General features: G+C 48.7%; 1 protein-coding gene across 5 annotated transcripts in view; it reads left to right on the top strand.

Annotated features, from left to right (window-relative positions):
* Positions 1–18815, top strand: part of Pc (pyruvate carboxylase) — a 108858-nt gene that overhangs the window by 73758 nt on the left and 16285 nt on the right. For 3 of the 5 annotated variants that reach the window (XM_021151256.2, XM_085834189.1, XM_021151255.3), the window contains 7 exons: positions 15124–15259; positions 15389–15573; positions 15750–15915; positions 16015–16160; positions 16299–16416; positions 16617–16768; positions 18044–18162. In XM_021151256.2, the coding sequence (XP_021006915.1) occupies positions 15124–15259; positions 15389–15573; positions 15750–15915; positions 16015–16160; positions 16299–16416; positions 16617–16768; positions 18044–18162 (1022 nt within the window). Of the gene's footprint in view, positions 1–7814; positions 7904–15123; positions 15260–15388; positions 15574–15749; positions 15916–16014; positions 16161–16298; positions 16417–16616; positions 16769–18043; positions 18163–18815 lie in introns of those variants that run through there. The other 2 variants (XM_021151257.3, XM_021151258.2) reach the window with 2 other exon arrangements.

Below are 18815 nucleotides of genomic sequence, written 5' to 3'. Positions count from 1 at the left end.
AGCTGTGGGGCTGCTGTCTCCATCTCACTTCTGGCTGGGGTTGCAGCTGCTTCAGGGACCTTGCCTCCTTTCTATCTTTATAGTGGCCAACAGGAGGATGGTGGATTCCTATGACCGAGCTGTGTACTCTGGCCCTGACATCCTGGCAGCTTTCCTCTGGTATTTGGCTCAACCTAAGCTACCCGAATGTCTCCATAGCTTCAGACCTGGAAGTGGCAGGTGACTTGTCACAGGTTACTGTGAGGAGTCACAAGTAAATGCAGAGGGCACTCAGAGCCACATAGTCACATCCTTCACATGTTTGCTTTTACTGTCACTCCTGGAGACTGGGACATCCCAGGCTGTGGAGGGGAGAGAACTTGGAGTAATTCTGAATTCCTCAGATTTCATTTTGCCTGTGTTTGCAGCCTCTGCCATTCCCACCTTCTGAGACACCAGAACTGAGTGCTGGACTTTGCAGGGGCTACAATTTTCTTGCTGGGTGGAACCTTTCTTGCATTTTTTTTCTCTGTCCCCTGCATTATGACCACAGTCCACATGCTGCCCTAGAGTGCAGCCTCTGTCATCTGCAGTCTCGTCACCAGCTGCCTTTGTGATTTGCACTCTTTAGGAAAGACTTCTCAGTTTGCCTCAGGAGTCTGAGGCAGTAGGAGTTTGATACCAGCCTTGGCTATTAGTGAGTTCCAGGGTAGCCATAGGTATAAAGTAAGACCTGTTTAAACAAACAAACAAACAAACAAACAAACAAACAAAAGCCTTTTGAGCCTAGGACCCTCTAGCTTTCCTAACTTTCTCATCTTTTTAAATTTTATAAAAGTTCTTGTTGAAACTTTAGGCAGCTTGATAGAGTGACTAGATTTCTTAGCTTTCCACTCACCCCTGCCTTCCCTCTCCTGACCCACCTGACTCCCGTCTCTCCAGGATGGACAACTCCAGCCACCAAGGAGCTCTGCGGTATGGACTCTGGCAGCTGGTTTTCTTTTGCTTCTCAGAGCTCTGTGCCTCCATGCCCTCTTTCTTGGACTCCTCATTTCTCAGAGCAGCCCCTTGATGGGTATTGGCTGTCTTTGTGTTGTGTCTTCTCTCTGCGCTGGCCTGCCCACAAGTCCATGGGTGTTTCCATGTTGTCTTACTGGGGACAACTCCCCCATCTAGCTCTGGCTGAGTTTTCTATCTAGTTGTCCATCCACTCTTGAAACTGGCAGTTAACACAAGCTCTCTGGGTTCCTCAGGGAGCTCCCAGCCTCTACCTCCCCTGCTTCTGTGATCTTTGATTTATTGGAACCCAGAGTCAGCCCTCCCTCCTACCGCTGCCTCACATTTAACAGGTGCTGTCCTCCTGCCTCTGCCTCCCATCTAACAGGTGCTGTCCTCCTGCCTTTTGTTTCCTGTCCACTCACTGCCTCTCTCCTCCCTGCTCCCAACCTTGTGGGGCTCTTATTCCCTCTTACCAGGTGTCTCACAGGCATTAGAACATTTTCCTGACTTACTAACCACTTTCACTCTTTCCTTCCCCAAACCCTGTAGTATGGTTCCTGCCAATAGCAGCACATCTCCTCTTGTGCTGTGAGGTTCCTCCATAGCATCCTCTGAGGTTGTGGCACAGCCCACTCCCTCTGCCAGCATGCAAACTCTCGGCTTAGACAGAGCCCAGGTTTCTGCCCCGGCTCCTAGGACGCTGACTAGAAGATTTACTCCTGCTGCCCCTACCTCTACCTGGCCTTCCTCCTCTGATGTTCTCTCCTCCTTCCATTTTTCTCCTTCCCCTCTCTTGTCTTCCACGGCTTGACTCTGAAGTCTTTGCCCCCAGAGGCCTTCCTCCTGGCTCAGCCCAGCTTTCCCAGCAGCCCCGTGTGCCACAGCATCACTGTTCACTTCTCTTTCTGCTGCCTCCCACTCACCTTCCCCGGCTGAGCCAGTCCTAAATAGCTACATGCTCTGAAACCCCAGCTGCAGCTGCAGCCTGCAGCCTGCAGCAGGATGAGCAGAGGAGAGAAGAGTACTGTTGTACTGTTGGATGTATTCCTAGCCCCATAATAGGGTCTACAGAGTTCTGGCCACCTGTGAGAACTCTGATTGCTTGATTCTCAGGGTCATCACAACAGAAGACCAACTCTGAGAAGCTTAAAACACCCAAGATTTTGGAGGGCATCAAATAGGGCCCTATCCATTAAGGCCATGAGTCCTTTCTGACCTCTTCCAGTTTCTTATGTTTGCAATCGATGCTTGGCTTCCTAGGCTTGTAGACCTATCATTATAGTCTCATGGCTGGCAGCGTCTTCATTTTTTTTTTTTTTTTTTTTTTTTTTTGGTTTTTCGAGACAGGGTTTCTCTGTGTAGCCCCCTGGCTGTCCTGGAATTTACTTTATAGACCAGGCTGGCCTTGAACTCAGAAATCCGCCTGCCTCTGCCTCCCAAGTGCTGGGATTAAAGGCGTGCACCACCATGCCCGGCTGAAACTTGACTTTTTTAGTTCCTACCTTTAGCTTGTGTCTGAGTCCATTTGGGCTACCTTAACAAATGCCGCAGACCAGGGAGCTTATAAACAACACACGTATTTTCTCGTAGTCTGGAGCCTGGGAAGTCCAAGGTCAGGGTTTCAACATGTAAATTTGGGGCAGAAACAAACATTTAGTCTGCCAGGTGTTCTCTACTGCCCTGCTCTTTTGCCCTTTCTTGTGTCTGCCAGCAGCACACTGGGCTCTGAGCTTTGTGGAGAGGACACTTTATACACTATTCGTTTGGGTGCATTGTTCCCAAAAGGAACTGTACCTTATTAATCTTTGCTAAACGCTCCACAATATTTCTGAATGAATTTTAACAGCCTCACACGGTTCTTCTCACTGTGTGACCTGGAGTACTCATTCATTCATTCACCATGCATTCATTCTTTATTGCCTGCCCCAGGCATATATTTAATTTGGTGCCAAGTATTATGGAGAGTGTTACAGAGACAGTAGAGGAACAAATAGGCTAAAGTTACTGTGCCTGAGGTACTCATCGTGCCCAGTAAGAGGAGACAAATGGATCAGCCAGTTGTTGTGACGTCAAGTGTACCTGGCTGAGGACATAGAGTTATTCCAGGGAAAGCCTCTCAATGGGAACTCAGTGGGTGAGAATGGAGTGGCTCAAGGGACCATAGCTGCCCAAATAGGACTGTCAGAGCCAGCTTGGGGAGATGGGTGTCTAGGAAAGCATTTCATTTCAGATCCCCAAAGGATGTGGAGAAATCAGGGCAAGTGCCCTTTCCTGTTGGAAGGGGGTGTGGGCAGCAGGTTAACAGTGATGGCTTCTTGCACCAGAGGGCACTGTTGGCCTGGCATAGGAACAAAGCAGCCATCCCATGTCAGCAGTCCCTGTGACCTGTCCCTTATCCTCTTCCTACTATTCTCCAGGCTATTGAGATACCTGCCCTCTTGCCTCCTATATCTGAGTCTCTTTGCACACATAGAAGCTCTATGTAGCAGGCTTCCCCTTCCTGTAGCATTTGAATGGAGGCTTGCTGAGCACTGTGGAACCATATACAGCCATTGATGATTATAAGTGGCCCAGCTCCACCCAGGGCCACGTAGAGCCCTTGGAGCTCAAGCTGCTATAATGTTCTAGTGTTTTGCTGAAGCTGTACATGCAGCCCGGGTCCCTGTTGTGGTCATCTCTTGTCCTCTCTTGTTACCTTGTGACACCCCTACATCCAACTAACCAACAAAGCCTGTTTCCTTCTTCCCAGCCCCCCTCACACCAGTCATCCTGGGCCACTGCAAGCAATTGCAGGCTGGGTGAACCAGAAAATCTTGGCCAAGCGTTCCTCCCTGGCCGCCGTCCTCTGGCGGATGTACTGCTCTCTCTAGGATGTTTCATGGTGAACTAAACACGACCACAGGGGCCCCAGGATCTGGCGGCCAAAAGGGACAGATGAAAGGACATGTCATTAGGCTACAGTAGCTGATACCAAAGCACCAGGGAGAGGACAGACTGAGGCTGAGATTCCTGGGCAGTGGGAATGGAGCATGGAGGTGCTAGGAAGAGGGAAGTAGGTTTTGTTGGTTAGTTTGGTAGACACTAGGGCCTATTTCTGAGCTGTTCCTCCTTCTTACTGCACAACTGGCTGCTTTTCAGAACACTGGAGTCAGCACAGGTAGTCAAGACTGCTGGCTACCAGTGCCTGAGGCAGGATGTTGCCTTGTGACCCCTCTACTAACTACTCTGTAAAAGCAGATATAGTTAAGTTCCATAAGGAACATTCTAGGGCCTGCCACTTGACTGTGGCACTTACAGGGCTTCCTGCCCTGTTCCCCAGCCAGGCTGCTCTATCAGGGAGCACATCTCTTCAGCAGTTTAGTAGTCATAGTATCCGGGCTCAAACGGGCCTGACCATGGAATTCTATGCTGCTTCTGGTTACAGGAGGCAGCCTGCAAGATATAGTTCAGGTCTGAAGAAGCAGAATTTCCAGGGACATTTGATGATTTATTGGGAAAATTGAAACTTCTCTGACATATCTGGAACATGTGACCACTGGCACTGTTGCTGTCTGCTGTTCAGCGCAGGGTGTTGAGGGAGACCCTGAGTTGATGGAGGTCAGGAGGTTTGGTTTTGTTTTTTGTTTTTTAATTGTAGGTTTTCTATTTTGGGTACTTTCAGTGTTTAAGTACCTGTCACCCCATATTTCTGATGAAAGTCACAGCTCAGTTCCACAGTGGGGACTTAATGCCTATCAGTTCAGAGCCCCCACTCTGAGGGAAGCATGGATATTGTGCTCATATTTGGCTGCTGTTAGCTCATCCTAAAGCACCTGTAAAGGTGCCTCTGAAGGAGAGGACCCTGTAGGATGATCTGCTGACACCGGGAGCTTGCCTCCCCCACCCCTTCACTGTAGAATTCACATGGGCAGGGCCACAGACCTCAAGCCTGCGATGGTAGGACCTTTGCCCTGCCTCATTTGGCATTTTGTTGTAGGCACCATTTCAGCTCTATGGTTTTCTGTCTGGAAGGAGGAATGCTGAGTTCATAGATCCAGTGTTGGAGAAAACTGGAGCAGGATGAAGTGAAAAGTTTTCCAAGAGCTGCCTTGAGTAGCAAGGAAGAAACAGGTGTGCTAGATGCCCATCGCTTCACTGTGGCTCCTTCATTCACTGTGGTTCTTTCACTGTGACCGGAGAGGAGTTACTTACACGTCCTCAGTGGCAGTCACGGCAGTCTATTCTCCCATTTGTTTGTTTCTTTGTTTTATAATCCTCCAATTTATTTTATTTTCTTTCCATATAATGTTGTAATTTTCTTTTTTATTGGATATTTTCTTTATTTACATTTCAAATGTTATCCCCTTTCCTGGTTTCCCTCCCTCTCAGGAACACACGATTACATCCTCCCTCCCTCTGCTTCTGTGAGGGTGTTCCTCCACCCACGCACCCACACCCACCTCCCCACCCTCAATTCCCCTACACTGGGGCATCTATCAATCTATCTCTTCTCCCATTGATGTATGACAAGGCCATCCCCTGCTACATATGCAGGTAGGGCCATGTGTACTCCTTTGTTGATAGCTTAGTTCCTGGGAGTTCTGGAAGGTCTGGCTGGTGGGTATTGTTCTTCCAGTGCAAACCCCTTCAACTCCTTCAGTCCTTTCTGTAACTTCTCTATTGGGGACCACACGCTCAATCCAATGGTTGGCTGTGAACATCTGCCTCAGTATTTGTCAGGCTCTGGCAGGGCCTCTCAGGAGACAACCATTTTAGGCTCCTTTCACCATGCACTTCTTGGCATCCACAATAGTGTCTGGGTTTGGTAACTGTATATGGGATGAATCCCCAAGTGGGACAGTCTCTGGGTGGCCTTTCCTTTCGTCTCTGCTCAACACTTTATCTCCATATTTGTTCCATGTGAGTATTTTGTTCTCCTTCTAAGAAGGACCGAAGCACCCACACTTTGGTCTTCCTTCTTGTTGAGCTTCATGTGATCTGTGAATTGTATCCTGGTCATTTGGAGCTTTTGGGCTAAGATCCACTTATCAGTGAGTGCATACCATGTGTGTTCTTTTGTGACTGGGTTACCTCACTCAGGATGATATTTTCTAGTTCTATTCATTTGCCTAAGAATTTCATGAATTCATTGTTTTTAATAGCTGAGTAGTACTCTGTTGTGTAAATGTACCACATTTTCTGTATCCATTCCTCTGTTGAAGGACATCTGGGTTCTTTCAAGCTCCTGGAATTTCCCTGTTTTTAACGCACAACCCGAGACAAGAATGAGATCTGTTAGCCAGCATTTGCAGAAAACAGCAAACAGGCCTCTTCAGGCTGCTGGTGGTCTGAAGAGGACATGGGATGAAGGATCTTGGGAAGCAGTGGGTTGCTTGTTCTTTTGCCATCTCCCCCATCTCTGTGGGCAGGAAAGGAGTTCTACTTGTGTGTCACTCCAAGGAAGACAGTATGGTGTCCCCTGAGGCATGTGCTCTGGGCCAGTTGCTGAGCCTGCAGAATCAGAGAGTGCCTCTCCCATGTAGAAGGAAAGGAACTTTCTGGAAGCTTCAGGCTTAATGCAAACTTCAGGTTTCTACTATTGATGTCACCAAGTAGGAGGGCTTTCCCTCAGAGGATTTAAATTAGAGTCTGAACCACTGTCAACTACGAGGACTTCATGGTAACCATCCAACCAAGTATTCCCCTAATAGGGTACTGTGTGGTCTAAGTGAAAGCCTGCCCCCCATTCCCTCTACTCTCTCTAGCCATGCTATCTTTTGGGATGAGAATGACAGAAGACATCTGGAATAGTGCCAGCCTGAAGGGATGTACCTGGAAACACCTTCCCAAGAGGCACTGTTGTGAGGAAAGAGGATGGTCACATTAGATTAGGATGCCAGGACAGGTTGGGTCCCCTTTAGTACCCAAAGGAGGAATCCTGGGGGGCTTGGAGGGTACCACACTATTCAGTGCCCACCCAAGGTCTTCCTACCACCCTACGCACTCTGCTTCTCTCTCGCCTGACCCCCAAGCTTTATGATACTCCCTGAGCTGTGCAGAGGGTTCTGTCCCTTCAGCTTTGAGAATGTGCTGAGACGCAGGTGCAACTTGGTCAACCTTATCACTGGAATTATCTCAGACCCTGGAACTCAACACTCTGTTGGCTGTCACTGCATCTGTGGGGCCCTAAGGGGACCCAGTGGGTCCACAGCTGTCTTGTGGCTGGATCTCTCTGGCTGATCATGATTTTAAAAGGTCCTGAGTGTAGGCCTGTGAGGGCAGTGGGATTCATTCAGTGAGGGAAAGGCTAGCTTAGCTATGGAGATGCTTAGGAACAACGTGGTGTGCTCTCTAGTCTGTGACAGCCTTGTCTTGGGTCTGGCAGTGCATTGAATTAGGGGAGAGGCTGGTTGCAGCAGAGGCCTCCTGTGACTGTAGTAGTGAACCAGCCTTCAGGGTAATGTGACCCTTGCCCTCCATCATGCCTGGCACAGTCCCTACCAAGCAGCCTGTCCAGGTACCATTCTACTTTCTGAGTAACATTTTTATGCCTTGAACTTCAAGTGGCAGTATGTTCAAAATTCACCACAAAAGTCTGCAGCTGCTTTCTAGCAGGTATTGTCTTGTAATCCTGTGTATCCCTGAGGGCCCAGGGAACAGGCTCTAGGCCACTGCTCATCTACTTTCTGCATGACCCACTGCCCCGCCTCTCTGGCCCAGCCCTCCTAGGCAGCCAGTGGCCCATGATGGCCTCAGGAGGCGGCGCCCCTTCCCCTGATTTCAGCCTTGGCTACAGCCCAGGCCTCCAGCAGTCTAGTGCTGGAGAACTTTGTATTCTGGGGCCAGTGACCTCGGGTGGAGCAGTTACTGCCTGTGGATCCTCTATCACGTCCTCTGTGTGCAGCACACCTAGGTGCTTGGCTGGTACAAGGTAATTCCAGAGCAGGTATGGCCCTATAAATCTGAATAAACTGCTAGGCTAGGTTTTTACATGTGATGAAAGCATGCTAGCTTTCAATTGGGATTGCTAGAGGACTAGTCTCTCTCTCTCTCTCTCTCTCGCTCTGTGTGTGTGTGACAGTGTGCGTCTCCCTCTCTGTCTCTGTCTCTTGTATCTCTGTGTGTGTGTGTGTGTGTGTGTGTGTTGGTGGCTGGTACAAGGTAATTGTTCCAGAGCAGGTATGGCCCTATAAATCTTAACTGCTAGGCTAGGTTTTTACATGTGATGAAAGCATGCTGTGTGCTAGAGGACTAGTCTGTCTGTCTGTTTCTCTCTCTCTCTCTCTCTCTCTCTCTCTCTCTCTCTCTCTCTCTCTCTGTGTCCCTCTCTGTCTCTCTCTGTCTCTCACTGTGTGTCTCTGTCTCTCTCTTTTTGTGTATGTGTATTGGTATGACTCATATCAATATCCTACTCAGAAAACCTTGGAGGGATTGGTATATAGCAGACTTCATGCTACCTCTACACAGAGAAAGGCTTTGATGGAGGGCCTTGGGGCAGTTAGCAAGAGGACCTTGGTGTATATACATGCATGTGTGAACATGTATGTATGTATGTATGTATGTATATGTGTGGGGATGCTGGTGTGATCTGTATAGGGCTTTGGGGAGATTGGGAATATTTCTTCTATATCCCTCCATTCATGTGGGAGGAAGAAAAGACAGTGAGAAAGAGTGATAACAGCTGGCATTCATTACCAAGATTTAGTACTTTCAGGTCTCTGTCTCAGTTGGTCCGGGAATGATCTATCTGGGCTGGAAGTGGCACCTGAATTTACAGATGAGGAAACCGGGCTTCAGATCTGCCAAACCACAGTACTAGGAAAAAAGAGAACTAGGCCTAGGCAGGCAGGCAGGCTTAGTGCAGGCTAACACTGGGCCTCCTGGCTCCACCAGCTCTAGTGGTGGTGGCTGCTCCCACTTGCCTCTGCTCTGACTCCATCCAAAAGGGCCTTGCCATTTTCTGCCTGTAATTTTGTGCAGGTTTGCTGCCAGCCCTGGCTCCTGCTCTCCAGTAGCCGGTCTCTCAGGTCTTACCTTCAGGCCTGCTTTTGCTGTTCTTTTCAGGGATATGAGGGCTGAGAGGGGCTTCTTTCTCTTCACAGTGTTCTTGGCCCCAGGTTCTTTGTGGATTGGGATTGCCAAGGAGTCACTGGGCCACCAAGATCATTTATGGGGAATCACATCAAGTCTCTCTCTCTCTCTCTCTCTCTCTCACACACACACACACACACACTCTGGGGTTAGCCTTCCAGGAACTCACCTGATGCCAGTCCAAGGAAGACTCCTTATCTCGAGAGGGGAATGGGGAGCCTGTGTGATGAGAGAGGGGCAGGGCAGCAAACTCCCGTTTACTCAAAGGATGAGAGTCAAGTGCTCAAGTGGTGGCGAGTGATTATCAAGAAACAATCTTCTATGTAGTTCAGCCTTGCACTTAAGATTGATCTCCTGCCTCAGCCTACCAAGAACTGGTATTACAAGTGTATTTTACATTTATTTATTTTTGGTGAGCAGTGGACATGAGTACCACATTGTGTTTGTTGAGGTTCTTTCCTCCCACCATGTGGGTTCTGGGATTAAACTCAGGTCATCAAATTTGGCAACAAGCACTTTTACCAGCTGAGTTATCTCGACAGCTCATTTTCTTTTCTAAATGTGCCCTCAGCCTGGTCCTGAGCCAGCAGCAGTCTAACCTGTTGTCCTGGAACATATCTTGGAGCAGGCAGTCAATATGAGTGAATGATAAACCAGACTTGTCTGAAGTGGAGAATTTTGACAAATTAAAATTGAAGAAAACTAATAATGAAGAAAAAAAATACTTCCCAGTCAAAGAAAACTAAACAGAAGGAGAGAGTGTTAGAGGATGGTGAAGTGGGGATCTCCTTCAACAGGGCCTGATGGTCTGGGCTTTAGGCTTACGTTTATAAACTGTGTGTCTATAGAGACTTAAGCCAATTGCTGATGGCTTCTCACCGGTACTGATGGTTACGTGGTAATCAGGACCCAGTCACTGATGCATAAGTTCCAGATGGCAGATGCTGACTGTGATCTGGCCACTGATGACCACTGTGTTTGGAGTCCTTGTGCCTCGCCCACACCCACACATAGGGGTGCCACTTTAACCGTTAGTGGTGGCTGTGTTGCTTTGCTTTGTTCCATGTTTTTTACAGCTTCTTATTTCTAATACAGCAATAAAAAATAAGTAAAGTTCTTATCTTAGAAAATAAAGTGTTCCCATTGGATAAAACATACAGACTTCTGTATATGGAAATATATAGATGCATAAAGGAGGAAAGAAACATACTTCACCAATCTATGGCAATGAGGTGCTTCACTGGCATGATCTCACCAGTTGTCAGCCTTGTTCCAGAAAAAAACTTTATGAGATGGTATATATAGTTTATCTCATTTTCTTAGCTTCACATTGTATCACAAAACACCTTCCATATTGTAAACACCCATGCAAACCCCTCATTTGTGGATTTGTAATGTCTACCCAGGACCTTCCAGTCAGACTTTAAATCCCTTCTGCTGTTTGGTGTTGTAAATGGAGGTGTTTGAACACCTCACATACACATCTCAGTCTCTGTTTCATAATATGGAATTCTGGATTCCTGGAGTAGAACTGACCCAGCAAGGAACAGGAGGCCTACATTTATTGTAAAAGGAACTGTAACTTTAATTTTTGACTATATATAACTTATCTTGATCATATCCACTCTATCCCCCCACACTTCCCTCCCAGCTTCAATGTACTTTTTGTATTGTAGAAGCTTTTGTTTTGTTTTAAAGCTAGGTGTGGTGGTACACACTTTAATTTCAGCCTTTGGGAGTTGATCGAGGGGGATTACACAGTAAATTCAAGTGAGCCTGAGCTATATTATAACAAGACTTAGTCTCAAAAGATAGCCTCGACTGGCCTTGAACTCTTGATGGTGCTGAGACCATTCAGTGCATTAGTGGGCCTGGCTTGAAGGCTCTGGATAGATCTGAACAGGGCTTGCAGGGTAACTGGACAGGACTTGGGAGTGGGACCTGTGTGTCTTCTCAGTTGGAGACATTATCTTTTTTTTTTTTTTTTTTTTTTTTTTTTTGTTTTTCGAGACAGGGTTTCTCTGTATAGCCCTGGCTGTCCTGGAACTCACTTTGTAGACCAGGCTGGCCTCGAACTCAGAAATCCGCCTGCCTCTGCCTCCCGAGTGCTGGGATTAAAGGCGTGCGCCACCACGCCCGGCTCTGGAGACATTATCTTTTATGAAGCTGCTGTGTGTAGCGCCACCAGGTAGCACCGTGCTCTGTCTGCAGTGTGTGTAGATGTTTGCAGGGAAGACCTCTTGTGTTGGGCTTTGTGTCGCTGTCAGAGCTTCTCCTTACCACTGAGCAGCAGCAAGATCAGGAGCGGACATCAGCACACACTGTGTAACTTACAGGCTTGTTTAAACTTTATCTGCAGTCCCTTTGTGTCCTTGTGTCCTTGCTGACAACAGAAGTCCAGGGTCCAATCAGCGCCTATGTGCATTTAGCTGTCTTTTTGTTTCCTTTCATTTGAACTGATTCTCCAGTTCATGTCTCATATGAACTTTTACATAGTTGGGCTTTTGTTGTTGTTCATTGAGACAGAGTCTCTCACATAGTCCTGCTTGTCCTGGAACTCTATGTGTAGATCAGGCTGGCTTCAAACTCACAGATTCACCTGCCTCTGCCTCCTGAGTGCTGGGATTAAAGGCTTGTACCACAATGCTTAGCATCTTTCACATATTTGAAGCATTAATTTTGAAACATTAATTTTACATATTTGAAGGAATAAAAATTGTGTATGTGTCTCCCATTGGATAAAAAATGGAAATTAGGCTTTAGTTAAACGTGGGTTGTATATCTGAGGCAGGGCCCTGAAGGACTGTGGCTTCCATACTCCTGAAGTGGATCACTTCAGGAGGTACCAATGATGCCAACTCCTAGTCAGTGACATGCTGGCACAGTTTGTCCACAATGTGTTAACATTAGGGTCCACCAATTCCTATTTCTTCAGTTCAGTCTCCCTTGGCATTTTATGGTGCAAAAGTAATGAAGGGAAAATTCTAGAAATAAGTCTTTTAAGTTTTAGGTGGTATGCTGTTCTGGGTCTTTCAGTCTCCCACTTCCTCCCACCCAAATCAAGAATTACATTTTTGAACAGGGCGTGGTGGCGCATGCTTTTAATCCCAGCACTCAGGAGGCAGCGGCAGGCGGATTTCTGAGTTTGAGGCCAGCCTGGTCTACAAAGTGAGTTCCAGGACAGCCAGGGCTTCACAGAGAAACCCTGTCTCAGAAAACCAAAAAAAAAAAAAAAAAAGAATTAGACTTTTGTTCAGAGTCTCTATGCTGTATTTGTTACCTGCTTGCTAGTTGGTTAGTAGTGTCTCAGTCTTCATTGACTGCTGTGGAACTTGTATCTAGGTGACCAGTATTTTACTTCAGTGGCCCCAAAGCAGAAGGGAAGTGAGGCTGGCTGCTAAGATTTGTCAGGGGAAGCTATCTGCTTTCTTTAAGTGAAAAAGGTGAAAGTTCTTGAGTGACTAAGGAGCAGAAAATACGCTGAGTTGCTACAATCCCCAGGCAAGACCTGAGATCACATTCACATGGCTCTGTCATGGCATTTGTTATAGTTCTATTTGATTATTAATTCCTGTTAATCTCTTACTGTTTGCAATTTCTAAGTTAAACTTTTATTATGGGACATACATAAAAAACTTCATCCCACTGGTCAGTGGTGGCAGACACCTTTAATACCACTACTCCAGAGGCAGACAGGCAAAAACAAACTAAACACACAACAAGAATCATGGCTGTAGCCAACTGTGCTTGTGCATTCCTGTAGCTTGGGAAGTGGGGGCTCCCAAGGTTCAGGAGCTCGAGGTCATCTTGAACTCCTATGCAGTTTGAGACCAGCCTGGGCTCCATGAAACTTAAGGGGAAAAAAAGCCATAGCTGCTCTAGGGTTTATAGCACTATCCTAAGGTCAAGACATGGCTATTTTAGAAAAGCTGGAGCCTGGAGTCCAGCACGGGGACTCCTCCACACACACTTTTGAAGCCTCGAGCTTAGCAAGACGTGAACCCTGGCTCAGCACACTGTGTTCCTGGCTTTTCTCTTTGCTCTTAGGTAGCTGGCTCTTTGTTGGCTCTTCCTCCTAGTTAAGCCAAAAAATACAGGCCTGGGCCTTTTCTAATCTACAGGATTTATACATTCTCTGTCATCATAATGCCAGGTTTTTCCCCTTGCCCTCCTCTTGTCCATGAGCTTCCTTCACTCCTGACCCTGCTTTTCTCTCTATCGTCTTGTCGTGTTGGCCCATCAGCCCTCAACTCAATGGATCTCAGAGTGAATGTTGTCTGAGGTTATCCTACATCTTCTCTGATACCAGCTTGATCCCATGGCCTCTGTCCTAGTCTGAGATGGTCTGATAGGGCCTTTCCAATAGCCCTTTAGACCTGCTCATGGCCTGAAGGAGGCAGTGACCAGCTGGTCTGTCCATGTTTCCAACATTGCCTCACAGAGGACTCCTTCCATCTCCTACCTGTCCAGTTCCGTCATTATCCCAAGCTTGTTCCCTCAGGGCCTTGGCAATTACTGTTCTCATGCATCTGGATGGGCCACCTCTTTCTCCTTGTTTAGGTTCCATCTCCTATGTCCCCTCTTCAAAGAATCATCTCTGATGTCCAGTTGCAGTAACCGTCTTTCCCCAGGACATTCACAAAGCATGACCTTTGAAGCACCTGGTCATCACTGTGTGGTCAGAAGTGAGCTTACACCTTTCCTTTTCCCTCTCTGCTGGCTGGGCCGCACAGATCAGGCCCTTTATGGACTTACGGCCACAAACTGTGCCTCGGGGTGGCGTGGGCCCTCTTCTTCTTTGTAGGACTGACTTGTTTATGCCTTCTTTTCCCGCTCATTGTCCCCTCCTCTCTATCTATCCATGGTTGTCCCTGTGACATCAAGGTTTTTGCAATGTTTGTTTTATTTATTGAGTTTGTTTTTATGTTTAAAAGCAAGTGGCTGAGTCAACCATTTCTACCTTTTACTAAGAACCAAATCACTGTTAGATAAAGGTGTGTGGGTGGAGAGGCCCAGTGAGATGTGAGCCCTGTTTTGTCCTTTCCTTCTTTCCTGGATCTCTCCTCTGTCTTCTGTACCTCATCCTTTTCTCCCTTCTCCCCATCTCTATAGATTTTTTTTGAGGGAGTGGGGGTAGAAGTCACACTATAATTCAAGCTGTCCTGAAACTCACTGTGTAGCCAAGAATAGCCCCAACTTCAGCAATTCTCCTGCCTCAGCTTCCTGAATAGCTGGAATTACAGTTGTGAACCTCCACACAGTGCTGCATCTTTAGTTTATAAAGTGAGTAGTTAGCTATGAATCCTGCTTTGTGGTATGTAAGGTGTTTTCAGATGATTTAAAAAATTAAGTTGCAGTATAGTACGCCATGGCAGATTTCTCACCTCAGCCAGAGTGCACAGTTCAGTGGCATTAAGTCCATTCACAGCAATTCCACCATCGCCTACAAAGTCCTTCTCACGGTGTAGACGGAAGCTTTGTCACTATTAAATATAACTCCCGATCCTACCATCAGCTTAGAACAGCACCCTTCTGTGCTTCTCCTTTAGCCCCATCTCACCACCTTAACCATTTTAGGACCTCCTGTCAGTGGAATTCCAAAGCATACCTATGTCTCTGGATCAGCCTCTTCAGCTGCCCTTTCTGGCTGTGTCATCAGAATATTTTGCTTAATATTCCTCAGTAGAAGGAAGGTTCCGGCCTCTGTTTGAAAAAGCGCTGTACTTTAACTGAGAGCCAAAGCTATCTCCTGAGAGAGCAGGTTGACAGGATCAACACATGAAAGAAGTCTATTTTAGAGAATGCGGGTAGTGAGCCTGAGTGCACAGCATCAAGATGCACAGCATGCCTGCACAGGACCGCTTTGTAACACTGTGCTGTTACGAGGATGTTGAGCTGAGCTTCACTGGGTTAGATTTGCTTGCTCTCCACAGCTCCACCACAGATGGAACCGGAGATGCGGCTGTCTGCTTCGTAGCCGTCTGTGGGTTAGGCCCCTCTCTCTCTCCTCTCTCTTTCCAGATGTGCGGTGCTCAGTAGCCTGCTCTAACCTAGACTCTCATTGCCCCTCCTCAGATGCTGAAGTTCCAAACAGTTCGAGGGGGCCTGAGGCTCCTGGGTGTCCGCCGATCCTCCTCGGCCCCTGTTGCCTCCCCAAATGTCCGGCGTCTGGAGTATAAGCCTATCAAGAAAGTAATGGTGGCCAACAGAGGTAAGTACTACCAGGGTTCAGATCCTTGGGCCAGCCTAGCCTGGCCTCCTCTCCTCAGCCTGCCTGGCCGGTCTCCTTTGTGTTTCTCTCAGGACCCAGGAGTCTAACTGTTCACCCTGTCTGTCTTAGGTGAGATTGCCATCCGAGTGTTTCGTGCCTGCACAGAGCTGGGTATCCGCACAGTGGCTGTCTACTCGGAGCAGGACACAGGGCAGATGCACAGGCAGAAAGCTGATGAAGCCTACCTTATTGGCCGCGGCCTGGCACCTGTGCAGGCCTACCTGCACATTCCAGACATCATCAAGGTGGCCAAGGTAGAGTCATCTTGGCCTAGGAGATGCCAGAGTTTCCTGAGGCTGGGTAGGATCTTGTGCTGCACCGTACATCCACACCCACCAGCAGAATATGTGAACATGGGGGATGAGAGTAGATCCCAGCAAGGAAAAGGAGAAAGAGGAAGGCATCCAAGCATTTCTCCTGCCCTTTGCAGGAAAATGGTGTAGATGCTGTGCATCCTGGCTATGGGTTCCTCTCAGAGCGAGCAGACTTTGCCCAGGCCTGCCAAGATGCTGGAGTCCGGTTCATTGGTCCAAGCCCAGAGGTGGTCCGCAAGATGGGAGACAAGGTGGAAGCCCGGGCCATTGCCATCGCTGCAGGTGAAATACAGGCCCTCCTAGGGGCTGGCAGGAGGGGCCTGTGACAAGATGGCGTGAGGATTCTGCCTGTTACAGAGATCCCCTGTCCTCTCCCGACAGGCGTTCCAGTAGTCCCCGGCACTGACTCCCCCATCAGCTCCCTGCACGAGGCGCACGAGTTCTCCAACACCTATGGCTTCCCTATTATTTTCAAGGCCGCCTACGGAGGTGGGGGCCGCGGCATGCGGGTCGTGCATAGCTATGAGGTAAGCAGGGCAGCATGTACGCCAAGGTCTTGGTGCTGGGCTGGCAGCCCCTGTGCTGGTCTCTGGGAAGTGTACAGAGGTGTCAGCAGAGGGCTCAGAGCTGGCCCCATGTCTGCCCAGCCTTGTCTGTACTCCTAGGAGTTGGAAGAGAATTATACCCGGGCCTACTCTGAGGCCTTGGCAGCCTTTGGGAATGGAGCATTGTTTGTGGAGAAGTTTATTGAGAAGCCAAGGCACATTGAGGTGCAGATCCTAGGTGAGTGGGGAGCTGTGTGAAACAGGAGAAGCCCATATCTCCCCGGTTTACAGTAGCCACCTTTGGGACAGCCTTTCCAGGGGACTTGGAACAGAGCAGAAGTCAGGTGGCCAAGTAGCCACAGTGTCCAAGGGGTCAGAGGGTATATAGGAGTCACTTGGATTCTAGGAAAAGCTGAATCCAGTTTCTTGTATGCCCAGGGGACCAATATGGGAACATCCTACACTTGTATGAGCGAGACTGCTCCATCCAGCGGCGGCACCAGAAGGTGGTAGAGATCGCCCCTGCTACCCACCTGGATCCCCAACTTCGCTCACGCCTCACCAGTGACTCTGTCAAACTTGCCAAGCAGGTGAGGACAATGTTCCCAGGGACATGAGCCCATTTTTGCAAGCTTTCTTACTGTCTTTCACGGCTTGGGGGTTTGGAAACTCCCTGTAGACAGCCCGTTGAAAGAAAGGGTAGGCCCTGGGGGGGTGGGGGCGGGGGCGGGGGCGGGAAGATCTTCTTGAGGCTGGAAGAAGTGAGAGCAGATTTGACGCTCACTGGTTGTAGAGATGCTTGGTCAAGAGAAAGGTGTCCTCGCCATTTTTCTTCTCTTGCTATATAAGCTGACTTTTGTGGCACCAGCTCGCCCGATCTCTGTAAAGGAAGTGAGAGTCCTCATATGCTGGCAGAGTTAAGGTGTGTCCTCCTCACTGGCTTCTAACCTCGGCTGCAGCACAATCTATTTCCTTATCACGGTGTCTCTGCCATCTCTGCTCAGCTGGTGGAGTAGATCCTGGGGAGTAGAGGTGGGAGCTGTGTCTATAAGCAATGACTTGCTCCTGACTGGCCTAGAAGCCCTCACCATGGCAGCAGGGTGTCTCCTATACCCACCTCCCTTAGACTTCTTACCCCCAGGTATGTCACACTGTCCCAGGCGTGAGCCCCCATGGCCTTCAGTGCAGGCAGCCAGGGCTCAGAAGAGGCTATGGAGAATGGGGACAGAGTGGCTCTGAGACAAGGCTCAGCAATGTGAGCAGAGGCTCTGTGAGGTCTGGTGGAGCTAGGGTTGCCTCGGAGGAGCAGCCTCACCTTGGGCCTTGCTCTGTGACCAATCATAAGAGCTCAGAGCCCAGGGAGGTGTCATGTTGCTCTGGAAGGACTAGAAGTGGAATGAAAGCAGGGCTGTAGTCCATGTCAGTGTCACCGTTGCTCGTCCTCAAGTGACATCGCTTGAGGTGGTGGCCAGAATGAGGATGAGGCAGAGTAGCTCAAGAGGAAACTTCCTGGAAACGCTTCTGCAGTGAGACCTGGGCTGGGAACCCAGAACTGCGGGTCTGAGAGGCTGGAAGGGATTTGGACACAAGCCAAAGAGGCTGCTGGGAAAGCAACAGTGGAGGTGGTTCCAGGATGTCTTCACCTAGACTTGCTGGGTGTAGCCTGGCCTTAGTAGCTTCCTGGGATCTTTGAGACTGTAGAGTGTAGGGGTGGAGGTATATTCTGGGTTGCGGCCACTGCGGGGGAGCTGAGGGTAGGTGGCTGGATTGCCACAAGCTGTTCTGTTCCAGAACCTTTGTGGTGGGCAGGCTCGGGTGGCACAGCCCTGACTCTGGGAACCTCTGCTTACCGGCCACCCCTGCAGGTAGGCTATGAGAACGCAGGCACTGTGGAGTTCCTGGTGGACAAGCACGGCAAGCACTACTTCATCGAGGTCAATTCCCGCCTGCAGGTGGAGCACACGGTCACCGAGGAGATCACAGAGTGAGCTCAGGGCAGGGTGGGAAAGGGGCTCCTGGAGGCAGCAGCCAAGGCTCACTTGCCTTTACTTTAGTGGACCTAGGGACTTCACTTAAAAAAAAAAATCTTATGAGGGTTTTATATGGTTAATATAAAAAAATTACACAAAATAAAAACAACTCAGAGCTTTCCCGCCCCTAATAAAGAGGATTCCAGGGTACAGGCACTCCATGGAGTTTTCGGGGCTGTACTTGTGAAGAAGGGACCCATCACCCCATTTTTCAGATGGATCCAAGGCTTGTAGAGATGCTATTGATGTTTTAGATAGACTTAAAACCAACTTTGAGATTTGTTTTTATTTCGTGTATGAATGTTTGCCGCGGCGTGTCCGTGCACTGTGTACACACAGTGCCCGTGGAGACCAGGAGAAAGCACAGGTCTCTCAGGAGGGCAGTAGAGGTGGTTGTGAGTGCTGTGTGCGAGCTGGGAATTGAACTCAGATCCTCTGGAAGAGCAGCCAGGGCTCTTAACTGCCGACTCCTCTCTCCAGCCCCTTAGATAGGCTTTTAAAAAAGATTTATATATTTTATTTTTATACATATGCTTGCCCACAGAGGCCAGAGGAGGATATCTGATCCCCCAGAACTAGGATTGCAGAGGCTTGCGAGCCACCATGT

This window comes from Mus caroli, unplaced genomic scaffold, assembly GCF_978045245.1.
Source record: "Mus caroli unplaced genomic scaffold, Mus_caroli_1 scaffold_20, whole genome shotgun sequence".
Lineage (NCBI taxonomy): Eukaryota > Metazoa > Chordata > Mammalia > Rodentia > Muridae > Mus > Mus caroli.
Note: the sequence above shows the minus strand (reverse complement) of the source record. Positions and strands in the feature narration are given on the sequence as shown.